The 18,127-nt window shown below is 54.4% G+C and overlaps 2 protein-coding genes across 2 annotated transcripts; both read left to right on the top strand.

The window, feature by feature from the left end:
• The first annotated feature begins 33 nt into the window (after nt 1–33).
• Nucleotides 34–9,240, top strand: WRAP53 (WD repeat containing antisense to TP53). Its single transcript, XM_061175342.1, has 10 exons — nt 34–636; nt 787–885; nt 1,151–1,262; nt 6,897–6,985; nt 7,184–7,274; nt 7,384–7,516; nt 8,081–8,289; nt 8,496–8,599; nt 8,729–8,863; nt 8,979–9,240. Exons 1-10 carry the CDS (start codon nt 233–235, stop codon nt 9,223–9,225), a joined length of 1,623 nt encoding a protein of 540 aa, XP_061031325.1. The 5' UTR covers nt 34–232; the 3' UTR covers nt 9,226–9,240.
• A 1,701-nt stretch (nt 9,241–10,941) lies between these two features.
• EFNB3 (ephrin B3) lies at nt 10,942–16,283 on the top strand. The gene is made up of 5 exons (XM_061175296.1): nt 10,942–11,467; nt 13,643–13,935; nt 14,105–14,197; nt 14,308–14,412; nt 14,848–16,283. Exons 1-5 carry the CDS (start codon nt 11,346–11,348, stop codon nt 15,255–15,257), a joined length of 1,023 nt encoding a protein of 340 aa, XP_061031279.1. The 5' UTR covers nt 10,942–11,345; the 3' UTR covers nt 15,258–16,283.
• Nucleotides 16,284–18,127: the final 1,844 nt, after the last annotated feature.

The following is an 18,127-nucleotide window of genomic DNA, read 5'->3' as shown; positions in this document are numbered from 1 at the left end:
CCGAGCTGGCTGAAGCGCGCCGTGCTTTCTAACGTTGCTGTTCCGCAGTTCTCCTGGCCTTCTGCCCCCTCCCGGGGGAAGAAGGAAGGCACTGGTGGGTTTCTCCAGTTCTGCATCCCGATCCGTGCGAACTTTGAAGCGGTCTCGGCCGTTCCGCGGGCCCGGCAGCTGGTAGCCCGCGGGAAGAGGGCTGCCTGGCCGCGGCCAATGTCTGCCGCGCTTCCTCTGCAGTATGAAGACACCGGAGGCGCCACTGTTTGCTCCGGACTGCCTTCCTTCAGACCGGGCCCCAGCTCCAGCCCCTCTCTCTCCTCAGGCTTCCCCGATGGATAAAAATACGGACCCTGAACTGATGCCACCGACACCCGATGGCGATGATCCGCCCCGGGTGTCCCCAGATCCCATGGCTGTCTCAGCTGTGTCCCAGGAGCTGGAGGAGGGGGACCCAGCTTCTCTCTCCATTCCCCTGGAAACAGGGTTTGGTATTCCTAGTGGGTTGAGCCCTCGAGTCGAAGAGCAAGAACTTTCTGAAAATGTGAGCCTTCCTGCAGAAGAAACGAACAGGCCAGAGTTGGGGCCCGGAGAAGACGTGGAAGGTGTGTCTGAGGAACCCGCTGCAGAGGATGAGGGATACACGTAAGTGGTGATAGCAGGTGGCTCAGGAATCTGTGGAGATTGGAAGTGTGAGATATATCTTATCCGCCAGTCCTCAGCCCCACTTCTCCAGGCCCATTTCCACTTTGCTTTGGTGAACCCAGGTTTGTTGTTCCCCCATCTTCCTTCCAGCGTCTGGAACTACAGCTTCTCCCAGGTACCTCGGTTTCTCAGCGGTTCCTGGTCAGAGTTCAGCACCCAACCTGAGAACTTCTTGAAAGGCTGTAAGTGGTAAGTAAGCATAATAGGGCAGGGAGATAATCACGCTCAGGATTTCCACCTTAAAACACCCCAGTTATCTGGGAGAAGGATCCACCATGGTGGGAGAAGGAGTAAGAATTCCTCTGGATTGAGTTTAAATTTCATTTATGATTGTGTGTCTTCTACTTTCTCAAGGTCTTGGGGGTGCTTACCTATCCCAGAGGTCAGCTTAGCCCTAGTCCTACACGTGGGAAATACAGGTCTGTCCAGCTTTCTAACTCTTTCCTGCTCCTAGGGCCCCTGATGGTTCCTGCATCTTGACCAATAGTGCTGATAACATCCTGCGGATTTATAACCTGCCCCCAGAGCTGTACAATGAGGGGGAGCAGCTGGAATATGCAGAAATGGTAAGGGTAGGGGCTAACTCTGCCCCTTCATCAGACACTGCGCATTTAATTCTTTCCTGTAGATGGAGAAAGTACAGTCCACATGTTTCCTGTTCACAGGCAGGACATTTCTTCACCATGAGGTTCCACAGGTAGCATTTTCTACCCTGAATTCTGAAGTCATTTAAAGAGGTGTTTGTCCTTCTTTAGTTAGGAATATGTGTTTTCCGTAAAAGAGTAGTGGATTTCTCACGGTGGTTTTTAATTGACTTATAGGTATTTATTGAATGACTACCAGTGTGTCATTTACTGTGTTTGGTGTTGGGATAAAGTAATGAATGTGACAGATGAAGAGCTGCTTTGCTTTCTTGTATGGGACATAGACAACAAATGTAAACCAATAAATAACGAAGTTCATTACAGATTACAATAAAGGCTACGAAGGAAATCAACAGAATGAGGAGAGACTAACTAGAGGATGCCGCTTTAGTCCTTGGTGTTAGTTGGATGCAAGCATGGACTAGAAGGGAGTAGGAGGTCTGGCTGGGGTTTGCCAGGAGAGAAAGACCAGGGGTTTTTCGAGAGTGTCTGCAGGGGTACACCTGTTGTGCTTGACCAGAGTGTAAAGTGGGTGAGGAAATGGATTGTGAATGGGTTTCTGATGAAGCTGAACAATTGTGGTGGAAATGGCAGCGCAAGGGAGCTGGGTGGGTTGGAGATGGTGGTCAGAGATTGTGGTGATGACTCGACTGTGGGAGTGGGCGGCTGGTGTAGAGTGAGGGCCGCGGCCGTGGGTGCTAAGGAAGTCAAGGAATGGCAGAGGCCAGGGTGTTGGGTGTTTTGATTCATTCTTTCATTGATGCATTCATTCAACAAGTTTTCATTGAGTGCATTCTATGTGCCAGACCTGTTTTAGCTGCTGGGGGTCAGTCAGGAACAAAACAGACAAAAGTCTGTGTTTTTGTGAAGCTTCTATTCTAGTGTGAGAAACAGGCAATAAAAAAATAACACAGTGAAATATATATCTGACAAGTACCATGGAGAACGATAAAGCAGAGAGGAGGACTGGGGGAATTCATTGCAATTTTAAAAAGGGAGTTTGGGGGCGTTCCCTGGCAGTCCAGTGGTTAGGATTTGGTGCTTTCACTGCCATGGCCCCGGGTTCAATCCCTGGTCGGGGAACTAAGATCCTGCAAACCGTGCGGTGCAGCCAAAAATAAAATAAAAATAAAAAGGGCAGTTGGAGAAGCCTTCACTATTCAGGTGACATTTGAGCAGAGACCTGAGGGAGTCAGGGAGTGAACCAACGTGATATTTTGGGGAAGAATATGCTGGGCAGAGAGAACTGCAAGCTCAAAGTCCTGGTGGAAGTGCACGTCACCAAGAGTAACAGTATTTGTGTGGAGTGAGAGACTGAACCAGATGAAAGTCTCGGTGAATGAGGGAGGGAGACAAAAACAGGTAGCTAGTGTGATGGCAGGAACTACAGAGGAGGTGGAGTTTGGGGAGGTGAAAAGATTTGGAAATGACAGTAGGGAGCAAGGTTGACACCCACCCACCTCCTGTGCTTGATGTTTGTACTGAGGAGGGGAGTGAGAATGAAAGACATTTCAGCCTGAGAAAGCCACAGCGTCGGGCAGGTCCAGGTGGGTGGACAGGGCATTCTGAGAAGATGCAAAATAAGGGAGTTTGAAGATTCTAGAGTGGGAATTTCAGAGGCCAAGGGGTAAGGATTTGGGGGGCAGGGAGGAGTGTGGGATTGGGGCCGATCAGGGAGTGTGTTGAGCAGCGAGTAGGTGGTGGTGAGACCAGATGGCCCAGAAGCCTGGGACTTCTTTAGTGCCTGAGGTTCATGGGAGTGCGGGTCTTGATGGTGAAAGAAGGGTGCGTTCCGGGGATGGTCCTGAACGCCTGCCTAACCTGCATCTCTGTGAGATCGGAGGCTGCAGACATGTGAATTCTGTGTGCAAGCTGTAAGGCACTCCTAGCGCTGGTTCCTGGAACAGAAACCAGTGGTGTCCAGAAACCAGGGCTGGGTGGGCGTGGCACAGCCATCCTGAAAGAGTTCAGGAGTAGGGATGGTTAGAGGAGACTGGAAATGTGAGAGGTCGAATGTTTTTTGTACACATTCGTTTGAGAGAAATGAGAATGTTAAAAAGGGAAAAAGGTGGGAATTCCCTGGCGGTCCAGTGGTTAGGGATCGGTGCTCTCACTGCCGAGGGCCCAGGTTCAGTCCCTGGTCAGGGAACTAAGATCCCACAGGCCACGTGGTGTGGCTGAAAAAAAAAAAGGGAAAAAAGTCATTGTTACCTACTACTCTACAAGATTCAGCCCTTTAAGATTTTCTACATTCTTCCTAAGCTCTGTCCAAGTACTGAGCTTTCTGCGTGGTTGTAACTCTTTGGTATATGGTTTTGTACACTGTGTTTTTTCTTTTAACAATCATATCGTAAATGTTTTTCACGGTGCTCCAGTGTTCATAGTTATGTTTAATTGTGTATGGTATTTCATTGACTGCCTATGATAGTTTTCTTACCTGTTCACCTGTTTTGGACTTTTGGGTTGTTTCTAGGATTTTTATATCATAAATTATTTTTCAGTGAACATCTCCATGTGTTTTGATGGAGATTCTTCAGAGAATCAGAGAAGTTTTACAAGTAAGAAACACCCTAGGTCAGAGAGAATCAGTATCTTTTTTTTATGTCTTGTGATACAGATAGTCAATTTGTTTTCGAAAGCTTTTTGTGCTGCTTATTCTTTTTTTAATTATTACTGCTGTTAGCAATATGAGTGTACCAATTCTATCATATCCTAAATACTTATTAGGCATTTTCATTTTTAATGTCTGCAAGTTTAGTATGGAAATGGACAACATTTGTATAGGTGGGGAAATTGGGGAGGATATTTTGGGGTATTTTCGTACATCTGTGTACTGCTTCTTCCCACCATAGTTTCCCAATTCCTCCCCTCCCTTCTCCACCTTTTCACAGAGCTTTCTGGAGCTCCTGTTTCTAACTCCCCACTTCTTCCCTGAGTACTCTCTGTACCCCGTGGCTCTTGCCTGAGGCTTTCCCTTTCCTGTACCCTCTCTGGGAGAGACTGTGCATCCTCTGTGCCCTACATATCTCAGGTTGGGGAGGGAGTGTCCTCATTCCCAAATGCTATATCCAGACAATTGCTCTTTCACTTTGTAAAGACTTTTCCTTTGACGGTTATGCTGTCTGATTCTCCCTAACTCACAGAGGACATTGGCACCTCATAGCCTTCCTGTGCACCCCAAGTCATTCCACCATCTTGGTGACCTCAGGTATCCAAACCAGAAGCCAGGGTCTCCTCCTTTAATCTTCCTTTTCCCTAACCCCCACGTCCAATTAATTACCAAATCCCGTCAAGTTCTCATGATCTTCCTAATCTATCCACTTCACTTGACTGCCTCTGTTTTAATTCAAGGTGCTGTTATTTTGGGCCTTATGTTATTGGAACGGTCTTCTGTTTCCATGTTCCCATTAAAACATTTGACTGCTGATTGTACACTAGGTGTTGGGGAAACAGTGGTGAGCAAAACAGACATGATTCCTGCCTTCTCAGATGGGTAGGCTGTAGCGTGGAGGGCACAGAGGGCTCTTGGAACGTGGAGCAGGGCACCTGGCTCAGCTCGAGGGGTTGGAGAGGCTTCCCAGTGGAGGAAGTGTCTAAGAGACCCAAAGGATGATTAGGATTCAACCAGGAAGAGTCGCTGGGGGAAGTGAAGGAAGACTATTCCAGACTTGGAGACTAGTGTGCATGAAAGTGTGCAGTTCAGGAGTGTAGGGAGTTGGCACCTTCTAGGAACTGAGAGTCAGGATGATGGGATGTGGAGCTATTACAGGAGTGAATACAGGGATGAGGGATGAGCCTGGAAAGGTGGGTATGGGGTAGACGCCTGGTAAGGGAAGGCTTCATAGGAGATTGGGTTTTTTTTTTTTTGGAGATTGGGTTTTATACCGAGGGTTTTGGGGAGGCATTGCAATCTTTTAAGCAGGAGAGTGACGCTGTACAGGATTCCAGGGGCCTCAGTGTGGCTGCAGGGTGGAGAATGGAGGGGCAGATTGGAGTGTGGGGTGCAGGGAGGCTGGGGGAACGTGTAGAAATGCTAGCAAGAAGGCAGTGGCTTCACGTGGGATTGAAGGCAAGGGGACCAGGTTCAAGCGAACCTAGGAGGTGCAGTTGGCAAGCTCTGGCCTTGAGTTGGACCAGGAGAGGAAAGGGAGTGAAGGGTAGTAGTAGTGAAGGTGCTCAGATTTCAGGCTTGAGAACTGGGTGGGGAGCCCAGGAGGAGCAGCAGGGTCACAGGCGGCAGAGGCTGGGTCTGTTCCAGGCAAGCTGAGTTTGAGGACCCTGTGGGATGCCCCAGTGGAGCTTTCCACCAGGCAGTCAGATGCAAAGGTTCAGGGTGGAGAAGTGGACCCTGCATTCATGGCTGGGTGACATCACCCCGAGGGCCAAAAGGGTGACGTCACCCCGCCAAAGGACTGGTATCCAACTGATGTAAAGATTTCCTTCAAGTCAGTAAGAAAAAAACAGCAACCTAGGAGAAAACTGAGCAAAAACTATGAAAAGGTGCCCTTAAACATAAAAATGTCTAACTTCACTGGTTAGACATTGAGAAACGCCAGTTTATATCGTAATGAAATACCATTTCACAGCCTTCAAATTGAGAAAAATTTGAAAGTCTGACAACACCAAGAGGATGCAGAGCAACAGGCGCTCGTACACGCTGCTGGGGGGAGAGTAAATCTGGATGAGCACTTTGGGAGAAACGTGACATGATCTAGCAGAGCTGGCAGAGCGCAGACTGTAGAGCCCAGTGATTCCCTCTTTAGCAGAAACTGCAGAGGAACCCTCCCACACGGGTACCAGAATGTTACAGCACACTAGCCAGAAATTGGGAAAACACCAGTGACTGTCAGTAGAGAGGGATGGGTGAGTGGAGTGCTGTACAGCAGGGAAGATGCATGAATTTGAGCTCAGTGTGTCACCGTAATCTCACAATCGCGGTGGGATGCATACAGCTTGCTACCATTCATATTAAGTTTAACAGCATGCAAGACCATGGTATATATTGTGTTTTTCTCTGTCTGAATGTATTCCTAAAGAAATATACGAGAGTGATAAATTCAGGATGGTGTTTACCTCTGAGGGAGGGTTTCACTGGGAAGAGGTTTTAACTGTTCTGTAAAATATTTTGTTTCTTAAGCTACGTGGAGGACTCACAGGGTTTGTTTGGCTTTGTTTTAATACTTCTTTGCTTGTTTGAACTGTTCAATAATTTTTTTTAGAGGATCAAATGGCGCCTGGTAGGCACTCGGTAGATATTTGTATCATTGGTTGGTTCTTTGTTTCTGGGTTGGGATATTACTTGTTTCTTCCTCTCTAAGTGTTGAAAAAGCAAAAGGGTAAATCTGCATGGCTTTTGGTGGCCCAAGGCTGATGTTAAAGTCTGAGCTAAACCTTGAACTTTGAGATCAAGATCCTGTTCTTCATATTTACCCTGTCTGCCTTCTCCTGCCTGGTTAAGTGCCCACAGAGCATCTCCCTCTGCCATAAAACTGCTAGATTTCCAAGTGGGCCTCCTTTTCCCGCCAGTGACCCAGGCATCCCCGCATCTCTGTCCAGGCCCCCGTCCTTCGAATGGTGGAAGGCGACACCATCTATGATTACTGCTGGTATTCTCTGATGTCTTCAGCCCAACCAGACACCTCCTAGTAAGTGATGTCTTTCGCCTCCCCTCCCGGCCCTCCCATTTCAAGGGGACCCTCCACTGAGAGAGTCAGGGGCTGCCAGGGGTCTTGGGAGGAGGAAAGCTTGCTGTGCCCTTCAGATGTGAGCTGAGAGGGCCGGTCAGTTGGCTTCCTCCCCTTCCTTTGACAGCACTGGGGCCTCAGTGTCCGTGTCTCTCTCAGCGTGGCCAGCAGCAGCCGGGAGAACCCGATTCACATCTGGGATGCCTTCACTGGAGAGCTCCGGGCTTCCTTTCGCTCCTACAACCACCTGGTAGGGACCTCCCTGCCCAGCCCCAGGGCTCGTCCTGGCCCAGCTCTCCTTCCTTGAGAACGGCTGAGGCTCTTTGCTAGGCCTATTTCCAGCCCTTTCCCGCCCCCAGGACGAGCTGACGGCAGCCCACTCGCTCTGCTTCTCCCCGGATGGCTCCCAGCTCTTCTGTGGCTTCAACCGGACTGTGCGTATCTTCTCCACGTCCCGGCCCGGCCGCGACTGTGAGGTCCGAGCCACGTTTGGTAAGCAGTCTGTGCCTCCGAGGGAGGAGGAGAGAAAAGGGCCCAGCCACGTGCAGAGGGGCCTTGTGTGAGCCAGGGGTTCACGTGCAGGGGGGGAGGCGGGGGTCACATCATCCTCAGTACAGCCCTGTGGGGCAGGTTGGGCCCAGTGGGCAGGGAAGAAAACAGACTCAGGGAGGGGACGAAACTTTACCTCTGGGTAAAGAGCTGATTCACTCCTGAGCCCCCTGCCCTGTACCTTTTGGTCTCCAAAATCTTGGTATCTCCAGGAAACTGGAGGTGAAGCTGATTCCGTTTTCCTGTAAGCCTTCAGCTTTCCAGCCCTTCAGGGAAAAACAGGTTTGAGAGGGAAGAAGTGGGGCTTGGGCCTTTAGGTCCTTTGCAGGGGCTAGAAGGATCTAGGGAGCATCAGAGGTCTTCATCCTGCTTAAAACGAATGGGGTGGGGGAGGCACTGAGTCCAGCACATGGGCTCTGGGACGGGAGTCAGAGGTGCACCTCTGATTAGCGTGGTTAATGCCAGGTGCTCTTGCCCTCTCCCCGACTTTGTTCCTTCCCTTTCTAGCAAAAAAGCAGGGCCAGAGCGGCATCATCTCCTGCATAGCCTTCAGTCCAACCCAGCCCCTCTATGCCTGTGGCTCCTACGGGCGCTCCCTGGGTCTGTACACCTGGGATGATGGCTCCCCTCTTGCCTTGCTGGGAGGGCACCAAGGGGGCATCACCCACCTCTGTTTCCACCCCGATGGGAATCGCTTCTTTTCAGGAGCCCGTAAGGTAGGGATCATGTTCTGAGATCCCAAAGCAGGGGGGTAAAAGGCAGGAGTGGGGGTGTAGTCTGTGCTGTGTTGGGAGATGGGCATGGGAGAAAAAAATCAACCCAGCTAAAGGAGTGCTTATAAAACTGGAGGGAAGCAGACATGTGTTGGGAGTGGGGGAGTGGAGGGTGGAAACGATTCTAGGCTCCTGTTCTTTGTCCCGAGGATGCCGAGCTTCTGTGCTGGGATCTCCGGCAGCCTGGGCGTCCACTGTGGTCCCTGAGTCGTGAAGTGACCACCAATCAGCGCATCTACTTTGATCTGGACCCGTGAGTGACTGTGGGTCCTTCCTGCCCAGGGATGCCAGAGCCCACCTGTAGGGTCCCAGCCCCTGGCCGTGAAGGGTTCCTGCCCCAGGTGATGACTGCATGCCAGCAAGCCTCTCCTCTCTTCCCCAGGAGCGGGCAGTTCCTAGTGACCGGCAGCACTAGTGGGGCTGTCTCTGTGTGGGACACCGGCGGGGCTGGGCCTGAGGGGAAGCCGGAGCCAGTGCTGAGTTTCCTGCCCCAGAAGGACTGCACCAATGGAGTGAGGTCATAAGTTAATTCTACAGATTTTGGGGCTTGGGTTGGGGAGAAAGGTAAATCTCTGAGGGAGCAAGCATCCTGGCTCATGGTGCTGACTGGCGCCGCCCATCTCTCCCTACAGCCTGCACCCTAGTCTGCCTCTGCTGGCCACTGGCTCCGGTCAGCGTGTGTTTCCGGAGCCCACGGAGAGTGGGGACGAGGGGGAGGAGGAGGTGGACCTTCCCCTGCTCTCCATGCGCCACGTCCACCTTGAATGTCAGCTTCAGCTCTGGTGGTGTGGGGGCGGCCCGGATACCAGTGTCCCTGATGCTCACCAGGCCGAGAAGGGACAGGGAGGGACAGAGGAAGTTGGGCGTGAGTTTATATAAAAAGGTTTTATATGATATTAGAGTCTTTGTGTCTGTTTGGGGAGGCAGATGACGGAGATGGGGCCAGGAGGGGTACCAGTGGGCTCCCTGGTCCAGCAGCAGTGGGGACTGGCATATTGTTCCTGAAACCAGGGTTGAGAGGTGGGACTAGGCGGGAACCAATGGGGCTGCTGAGCTTGGTGTGAAGTCAAGTAAGTGGGGGTGGGGCTTCATGCCATTGACTGGCTGGTTGCTAGGCAACTTGGTAAACTGAAGGGGGGAACCTGTTTGAAATCTCACTCCCAAGGTGGGGGCAGCAGGGGTCAGGGTGAGTGTGGCAGAGCAGGAGTGGCAGGAGCTGTGTGTCAGACTGTTGGGTGTGACTGTGTGAGATTGTGCAGATGGTGACAGACAAGACACCCGCTCACTCCTGCTCAACACTATTTACCATCATCCAGCAGCAGAGGGACCATTAGTCAGCTCTGGGGGAAGGGGAGCAGGAGGGCTGCCTCCCCTCCCCTGGACTCCCCCAGGAGGCAGGTGACTGAGTAGCCAGAGTCAAGGGCACACATGAAGGAGTAAAGGTGCCGAGAAACACAGATGTCACATTCTGTATTCCCGTTAGATGCAGGACAAGGGCGAGAGTCATTCAGTAGCTGTCGCTGGTCTGGTTTCTTCATTTATCTGCTCTGTCTTTTTTGGGGGTATGTTATTTCAAGCAGTGGCTCCCCCCCTCCCCCCACCTTGCCACACACTGAGAAGGGGGTCTCTGAAGAGATACTGTCAGCAGAGGATTTGATTCTGGACCTCACAACCTAAGGGAAGGGACTGGAGGCCTGTGACGACTAGAGAGGGGAGAGGAATGTCACCTCTGCCCAGAGGTGCTGAAAGCCAGGGTTCTTACACCCAAAAAGGCAAATCCTCCTCCCTTCCCCCAGGATAATTGGAAACAGCCCTTCCGGCTGCATGCGGGTTTTGGGTTGTAGGTTCTCCCTATCTCCCGGCCCCATTTCTCCCCACAACCATCTAAGAAGGGCCCAAGTTTACTCCCGAATCTCTTGCCTTTCGTCAACCTCCAGATAGCAGTAGAGGGTCCAGGAGGCTGTGACAAAAGAGACCCCAGGAGTGGGAGTTCAGCAGCCTGGGTCTGGTTTCGGCTTTATCCCAGATTCCTCGTGTGACCTTGGGCAAGTCACGGGGCCTCTCTGAGCCTCAGTTTCTTCATCACTGCTACGGGGATCCTTAAGCTCTGCCCCTCCCACTTCACACAGGTAGTCAAGACGGTCAACTCAGCTCACTTTGTAAAGTGCGGAGCCTTCAAGGTTATTATTATTCTCTCCAGACCTCCCCGGAGCAGCGGTGTTGTTTTGGGATGGGGGAGGAGGGGGCTGCGGGAGCGAAAGGGGCTGGGTTCCTCGGGGTGGAGAGGGCGAGAGCCTTTCTGGATTTGAGGGAGCGGAAGATTCTAACCGCTCGGGCGATCCGAGGGCAGGAGGGGAGGTGGGCAGAAACTAAGCCAGAGCCGGAGAGTTGCAGAGACAAAGGGGGCGTGAGAGACCGCGCGGGGGAGTGAGGCGGGGCGGCGGGGTGAGGGCTGGGAGGTGCGCGAGGTGAGGGAGGTGTGGGGGGCGTGGGCTACATGATCGCCCGCTCCGACTCGGGCTCCAGCTCCGGTTTTTCCCTCCGCCATCCTCTCCCCCTCCCCGCCTCTCCTTTAACTCCCCCCTCCTGGGCTCAGGACTGGTTGGTTTCCTCCCTTAGCCCGCTGCCCTCAATCCCGGCGAGGCTGGGGCTCCGGCTCGGCGCCCCCTTCCCCGCTCCCTCGCCCGGCGCCCCATGCCGCCCCCGCCCAGTCCCCGGCTCCCCCAGTCCCCCACTTAGGCCCGCTCATAAATACCGGGGTGCCGGCGCGTGGGCTGGGGGCGCAGGGCGCCTGCAGACGGCCCCTGGAAGGGCTTCTGCGGGCTGAGCGCTCCGGAGAGGGGACGCGGGCGGAGCAGGAAGCGGGTCCGCGTGGGAGCGGGGGGCATCAGCCACCCGGGTGGCCGGGGCAGAATAGCCCGGGCGGCCAAGGCAGTCACCCCAGGGGGTGAGCGACTTTGGGGGAGTTGGTGCCCCGCCCCCCAGGCCTTGGCGGGGTCATGGGGGCCCCCCAGTCTGGGCCGGGGGGCGTGCGAGTCGGGGCCCTGCTGCTGCTCGGTTTTTTGGGGCTGGTGTCTGGGCTCAGCCTGGAGCCCGTCTACTGGAATTCGGCGAATAAGAGGTGAGCGGCCCGGGGGTGGGGATACCCCACACCCTGTGGGCAGGGAGTCTGGAAGCCTTGGGGACTTTGGGGGCTGGGTTCTCGGAGCTGGGAGGAGGCCGGAGGGAGGGTGCTGGTGATCGGATGTGAGCTGATGGGCAACCAGACAGAGGTGATCTTGGGAGCCAGACTCGCGGGTCGCACACCACCGAGCTGGATGCGGGTGGTGACAACCATGTGTCAGGAGTTTGAAAGACCCCCAAGGGGCAAGGATTTGAAAGATCATGGGTAGCCGGGAGGGCAGTGGAGTGGTTATTTGGGTTTGTGGGAGACCTGTGTGGTGTCGGGGGCTGGGCTTAGAGGGAGCCTGGTTAATGTCAGCTCTCAGGAGAGCAGCTGAGTAGGTGCTGCTGAGGCGCTGAGAGGAAGGGCAGGGTGCCTCCCTCCACAGAAGGGACTCAGTGGTGGAAATGGGAGGGAAGGGCTCTCAGTTGGGGGCTCTGGGGACAACTCCCCCAAGGCTTTTTGACCCTTCTTCACACATCCGTCTCCTAACTCTTGCCCACAGCCAGAGGGTCTGTGAGCCCTTGGTGGAACAATTTCCCAACCAGAAGATTTTCCTGCCTTCCTGGCTTGGAGATTTCTTTCTGGAAGAAGCCTGGAGCCCCCTAAAGCCCCCACTTTCCCTCTTGCATCTGGGGTCCTGAGGACTCCGTTGCCCCCTCCCCCATCTTTGCTGCAAACTCTTCCATCAGACCCTCTGTTCTGAGGCATGCTTGCTTTGCTCTGAAAAAAGGCCAGGGGTCAGATGAAACTTCAAGCCACACAGAGTAGGACAGAACCCTTGGGAGGTCATCTGGGTCCCTTGCCTCCATGCAGATCCTACTCCCCGTTAGCAAAAGAGTTTTGTGTTTTGAAAACTTCCTAATTCCCTGGGGAGGCTGTGTGAGGCCATGCAAAGAGGGTGTGCTTTGGAGCTCATCAAATCCTAGGTCTTAATCCTAGCTCTGCTGCTTTCTGCTGTGTGGCCTTGGGCAAGTCACTTAACCTTTCTGAGTTTGTATCCTCAATCCTTACAGGTTTTATGAAGATTAGAGGTAAGGTATTTGAACATATTATATGCTCATTAAAGGAGAACTAGGGTAATTATTCTTCCTCTCTTTACTTCACAGCTTCCCTCACATTTCCTGTCCTGGCCTCCCTCCCATATCTCTTGGGGTCTAATCTCAAATGTCTTTTCCCCTCTCAGTCTCCTACCCACCAACTCCCAGATGCAGTTGGAGTATCAGGAGCAGTGTGAGGATGTAAGTTAGGCTTAGCCTGATAGAGCTGAGAAAATGGAGTTAGGGTGTTCTGGGAGCTCTTTGGGATGTTGGGGCAGGGAGGGAGGGGGTTATTTGGGAGTCTGGGAAGATACCAAGCAGCAGTCCCCTGTGACCAAGTTCTGAGACCCTGTCTGCAGTTGTTGGCAAGTAGTGGCTGTGCTGGGCCAGTGGCTGCCGGGGCTGAGGGAGATGCGGACTTGTGTCGGCTGTGGGTCGAAAAGTCAACTCTTTCAATTCCAAAGCAATAGGGCACTTTCCCTAAGAAGTGTGGGACCTGGGGGAAGTGGGGTACTGAGCAGGGAAATGTCTGGGGCAGCTGTTCCGATTAGCCCCATTTAGGGCCATTGCCAGACCAGGCATTTGTGTCCTGTTACATTGCCTGGCTACTTGGGACACTGGTCTGGATCACCCTCCACACCCCCTCCCCCACCCTGCCCCCTTTGCCCTGAAATCACTGAAATTCAGTGGTGGCCTGTGGGAGGGGAGGCTCTGCCCCCATGGTTGACTGCCATGGAATAGTGAAATCACCCGGGAGGGGTGGGCTGTGTGGTTCCAGAGAGGCCAGCTCCTTGGTAACTGGCATCCTGTTGCCATGGCAACAGGACTGGTGATGGAGCGAGAGATGGCAGTGTGCATGTGGTGAGGGCGGGCTGAAGAGTGCATTTGGGCACACCAAGGGGCAGGAGACCTCTGAGCCTGGCTTCCTGCTGCTTCTGTGAGCTTCCAGAGACCTTAGTGCCTGCTCTGTCAGAACAGACTCTCCACTCAGACAAAGGCTGTCCTGCAGGGATGTGGGGTGAGGGAGGCAAAGCTCTGGGGACCAGACCTCTGACACCTCTCGTCCTTATCCACCTTGCCCTCCTCCCCATAGGTTCCAGGCAGAGGGTGGTTACGTGCTCTACCCTCAGATCGGGGACCGGCTAGACCTGCTCTGCCCCCGGGCCCGGCCTCCTGGCCCCCACTCCTCTCCTAATTACGAGTTCTACAAGCTGTATCTGGTAGGGGGTGCCCAGGGCCGGCGCTGTGAGGCACCCCCTGCCCCAAACCTCCTTCTCACTTGTGACCGGCCAGATCTGGATCTCCGCTTCACCATCAAGTTCCAGGAGTATAGCCCTAACCTCTGGGGCCACGAGTTCCGCTCACACCACGATTACTACATAATTGGTACTGCTGGGCAGCGGGCAGGGTCGAGTGGGGAGGTGCTCCTGGGATCGAGGGCAGATGAGGGAGGGGACCACTGGAGCCACCTCGGGTGGTGTTGGGGCCAGGCATGGAGACAGAATAGGGGTAGACTCTGGAGCGCCAACTTCTCCCTCTGGTTCTTCTCTCCCAGCCACATCGGATGGAACCCGGGAAGGCCTGGAGAGCTTGCAGGGAGGTGTGTGCCTCACTAGAGGCATGAAGGTGCTTCTTCGAGTGGGACAAAGTGAGTGGGGCTGGGGCACACCTCCTAGGGGCCGAGGGAGCTTGGGGCAGTACCATCATCGTCAGGGGGCTGCTGTCTCAACCCCTCTCTCGGCCCTTCCCCGTCTCCAGGTCCCCGAGGAGGGGCTGCCCCCCGAAAGCCTGTGTCTGAAATGCCCATGGAAAAAGACCGAGGGGTGGCCCACAGCCTGGAGCCTGGGAAGGAGAACACAGCAGGTAGGAACCAGGGGTCCAGCCTCCTGTCTTCCCTAGCCTCCTCTGCTCTCGGACCCCAGCTGCCCTAGCTTCACCCTCTCCCTCCCTCCCTCTTCAGTTTTGGGGGCAGTGATACAGGAAAGAGGAGAAGAGAGGATGGGAGGGTGGGAGGGGAATGGAAGCCAAATGAGGAAAAGACTCAATTAGAACTAATTAGCCAAGTCAGTGCTTCAATCAGTGCTGTCAGAGAAGGGGGGAGGACTACTTGGCATGGAGCTGAAGGGCTGGACACACCTGGATTCCGAGTGGGGCTTGGAGGGGAGGGGAAATGGGGTCCCCAAAGGGCCTGGGCACTGCTGGGGAAACCCATGGGGACCCGCAAGGATGGGAGTCCAGATGCCCGGGTGGCTCCTTCAGCCCCACCCCCTCTTTCCTCCTTCACCCCTTCCCTGCCAGGTGACCCCACCAGCAATGCAACCTCCCGGGGTGCTGAAGGCCCCCTGCCCCCTCCCAGCATGCCCGCAGTGGCCGGGGCAGCAGGGGGGCTGGCGCTGCTCTTGCTGGGCGTGGCAGGGGCTGGGGGTGCCATGTGTTGGCGGAGACGGCGGGCCAAGCCTTCGGAGAGTCGCCACCCTGGTCCTGGCTCCTTCGGGAGGGGAGGTTCTCTGGCCCTGGGGGGTGGAGGTGGGATGGGACCTAGGGAGGCTGAGCCTGGGGAGCTAGGGATAGCTCTGCGGGGCGGTGGGGCTGCAGACCCCCCCTTCTGTCCCCACTATGAGAAGGTGAGTGGTGACTATGGGCATCCTGTGTACATCGTGCAGGATGGGCCCCCCCAGAGCCCTCCAAACATCTACTACAAGGTATGAGGGCTCCTCCGACCTGGCTCTCCTGGATCCAGCCCTTTGTGGGGTGCTCCTCCAGTTTAATTCACGGTTTGAGGGACACCTCTAGCATCTCCTTGGCCCCCTTTGCCCCCCCAGCTCCTTTGCTCCTCCTGGCTCTTGCCTCTTCTCCACTTTTAGGATTCCCTAAGACATCCACCCAACGACTGCCTGCCCTCTGGTTGGCTGTGTGTGCCCCTCTCTGTCTCTGTGTTCCTGGGTCCTATTCCCCTGGGGAGGGGGTAAAGATTCAGCCTCTTCGTGTAACCATGACCCAGGGATCCTTGTCCCCCTCACCCACTGAGAGCTAGGAGTGGGAACAGTCTGTCTTTTGGTTGGCACCTCTTTCTGCCTCTCACTGTTTTTCTCTTTTCTCCTCTCTCTCTTATTTTCTGTCTCTCTCTTCTGTCTCTAGGTCTGTTCCTCTTCCCTAGCATCCTCCTCCCTGCTTCTCCTTTTATTTACCCTCTTGGCTTCTTATCCTGTACCTCTCCCATCTCCAGGGTGGGGGCATCAAAGCATTTCTCCCCTCAGCTCCCTCTTCTGACTTCCCTTACCAACCACTCCCCTCAGTCTGCCAAAAATGGGGGCCTTATGGGGAAGGCTCTGGCACTCCACCCCAGCTCAGGGCATGGGTAGCAGGGCCTCCTCCTCTGCCCTGCCCCAGGCCTCTACATACTTACTCCAGCCATTTGGGGTGGTTGGGTCATGACAGCTACCATGAGAAGTGTCCCGTTTTGTCCAGTGGCCAATAGCAAGCTATGAACCAGTCAGGACACATGTGGACTTGGTCTGATGCTGAATGGGCCACTTGGGACAGGAAGTGACTTGCTCCAGATAAGAAGTGACCAGGCCTGGACAGAAGTGGCCTGGGAAGTGGAAGCAGTGCAGCAGGAACTGGAAGTGCCTTCATCCAGGACAGGAAGTAGCACTTCTGAAATAGGAAGTGGTCTGGCTGGAACCGGAAGTGGCTTAGTCTGGGGGGTGGGGGGAGGTGGATGGTTCTTACTCTGTGGAGAAGGGTGGGCAGGAAGAACTTCCCATTTCAGGAGGAAGCTGGAACTTACTCTAAGAAGATCGGGTGGACTGAGGTTCTTCCTAGTATTCAGTGTCACGTGCCAGGATCTCCCTTCCCTTGTTCTCTGTGCTGCTTTTAGGACAGCTAAGGTGGCTGCCATCTGCCATGGCAGGCTCAATTTGTCTTGTTCTTCCCTTTCCATATCCCAGTATAATCTCTGTTACTCAACGGGATGACCCCAAGAACCCACGTGTTGTCCCCAGTAACCTGGATGGCTGTCTTGTTCATCACATCCTCCATTTCCTACTCCCTTCAAACTCAACACAGCTCCCTTCTTAGTGACCAAAATGGTGGCCTACTGACTGGTCTAGCTGACAGTGGTCCTTAGCAACAGCCACTCTTTCCATAGTGACCAGCTGATACCTCTTCCTGCCCACTAGTGCACAATTGGGTGTTGCCTCAGTTTCCTCCCAGCTCATTTCCATTAGGTCAGAGCTGCCTTTGGGCACCACGTCGGCCACCTCAATCACCAGCCAAGATGGTTGCTTTGTCCACCAGAGGTCAAGTTATCTCTCTGGTGCTGTAGTTCCCAGCTCCTTCCTGATTTTTCTAATCGCTCCTTCCAGGGAACAGGAAGTCGATATTGCCATGGGGGAGGTGGCGGGGTATGGCCGTCACCTCAATAGTTTTACTGTAAAAGGGAAATTTGAACAACAAAAACCAAAAAAAATAAAAAACTTCAAAAGTTGATGAGAAGGCTAGAGAATGACTGGACATGAATTGGGGCAGAGAACTGGTGATTAGAGCGGCTTTCCAGCTGAGGGTTGAATTGCATGAAACCAAGGGGTAGGGAGGGGGTTGGGTTGGATGGGTGAGGTGGACAGTGCATGGCTGGCGGAGGGGGGTGTGGTCATGGGCTGGGTGAGGAGGCTGAGGAAGGTAGCCACTGCCAGGGGAGGGAGAGAGGAACCCAGGTGGGAGTGGGTTGCCAATACATCCAAATGGGTCTGTCTGAATATACGTTCACACACGGGGGAAAGCCCAAGTGTCTATTGCTAAACCAAGTACCAGATTCAAGGCAAGTCTCAGTTGGAAACAAAGTGGAAAAAACATGCTCACGTGTTTAATCTATTCCCTCCCACCCCTGCCCAAGGCACTCCTGTGCCCAGAAGACTCAGGGACCCAGGCATCAAGCTGCCTATCCCCTGGCTCCCTGTGTACCCATAACCCAGGCTCTTCTCCCCCCAAAACCCAGATGCCCAGTCCCCTAGACTCAGCCCCATTCTCCAACCACAAAAGCAGCCGTGAGGAGCATCGCTGGAGCCAGTCGGTGGGGGTCACAACCTCTGACCTGCCTGCCCCTCCCCTGACTTTAGGTCCCCTCCCGCTGTCTCCCATCTGCCTGGAGGTCAAGGGGTCCTCCTGCCCCTCCTCTGTCCAGTGGGACCCCTGCCCCTCCCCCTGTCTGAGCAAGATGCCTGGGTCCTGAGAGGTGCAGGCACTGTAGGAGGGGAGTTGAAAACTGGGAGGCCAGGTGCTGGGCTGTCTGGAATTTACTCCTGCCTTCTAAGCCCACACTGGAGCTGCCCGAGGTGGGGAGGCTGGAGGGGGTGTGGAAGGGCTGGTTCCTGCCCCTTAGTGGGGGTTGGTTGTCATGGCAACATCCCCTTCTTCACACAATGGGAAGCCCCCCTCAGCCTCCCGCGTGGATGGAGCCGACAGCCCCATCGCTGGCTATCAGCCTCAGGGACTTGGCAACCGTCACTATGGCAACCCAGAGCCCAGCAACAGGGCCCAGTGAGAGAGGGAGGGGTCCACAACTGGGGCAGGGCTGTGT

This window comes from Eubalaena glacialis, chromosome 19 (assembly GCF_028564815.1).
Source record: "Eubalaena glacialis isolate mEubGla1 chromosome 19, mEubGla1.1.hap2.+ XY, whole genome shotgun sequence".
NCBI lineage: Eukaryota > Metazoa > Chordata > Mammalia > Artiodactyla > Balaenidae > Eubalaena > Eubalaena glacialis.
Note: the sequence above shows the minus strand (reverse complement) of the source record. Positions and strands in the feature narration are given on the sequence as shown.

What these genes read in the sequence shown, in the direction of transcription:
- WRAP53 (XM_061175342.1), top strand. Translation starts at nt 233, where the DNA reads ATGAAGACACCGGAGGCGCCACTGTTTGCTCCGGACTGCCTTCCTTCA. An exon ending in AGCTGGAATATGCAGAAATG is followed by an intron (nt 1,263 to 6,896) that starts GTAAGGGTAGGG and finishes ATCTCTGTCCAG; the next exon opens with GCCCCCGTCCTTCGAATGGT. An exon ending in TCTTTTCAGGAGCCCGTAAG is followed by an intron (nt 8,290 to 8,495) that starts GTAGGGATCATG and finishes CTTTGTCCCGAG; the next exon opens with GATGCCGAGCTTCTGTGCTG.
- EFNB3 (XM_061175296.1), top strand. Translation starts at nt 11,346, where the DNA reads ATGGGGGCCCCCCAGTCTGGGCCGGGGGGCGTGCGAGTCGGGGCCCTG. An exon ending in CCACGATTACTACATAATTG is followed by an intron (nt 13,936 to 14,104) that starts GTACTGCTGGGC and finishes CTTCTCTCCCAG; the next exon opens with CCACATCGGATGGAACCCGG. An exon ending in GCTTCTTCGAGTGGGACAAA is followed by an intron (nt 14,198 to 14,307) that starts GTGAGTGGGGCT and finishes CCCCGTCTCCAG; the next exon opens with GTCCCCGAGGAGGGGCTGCC.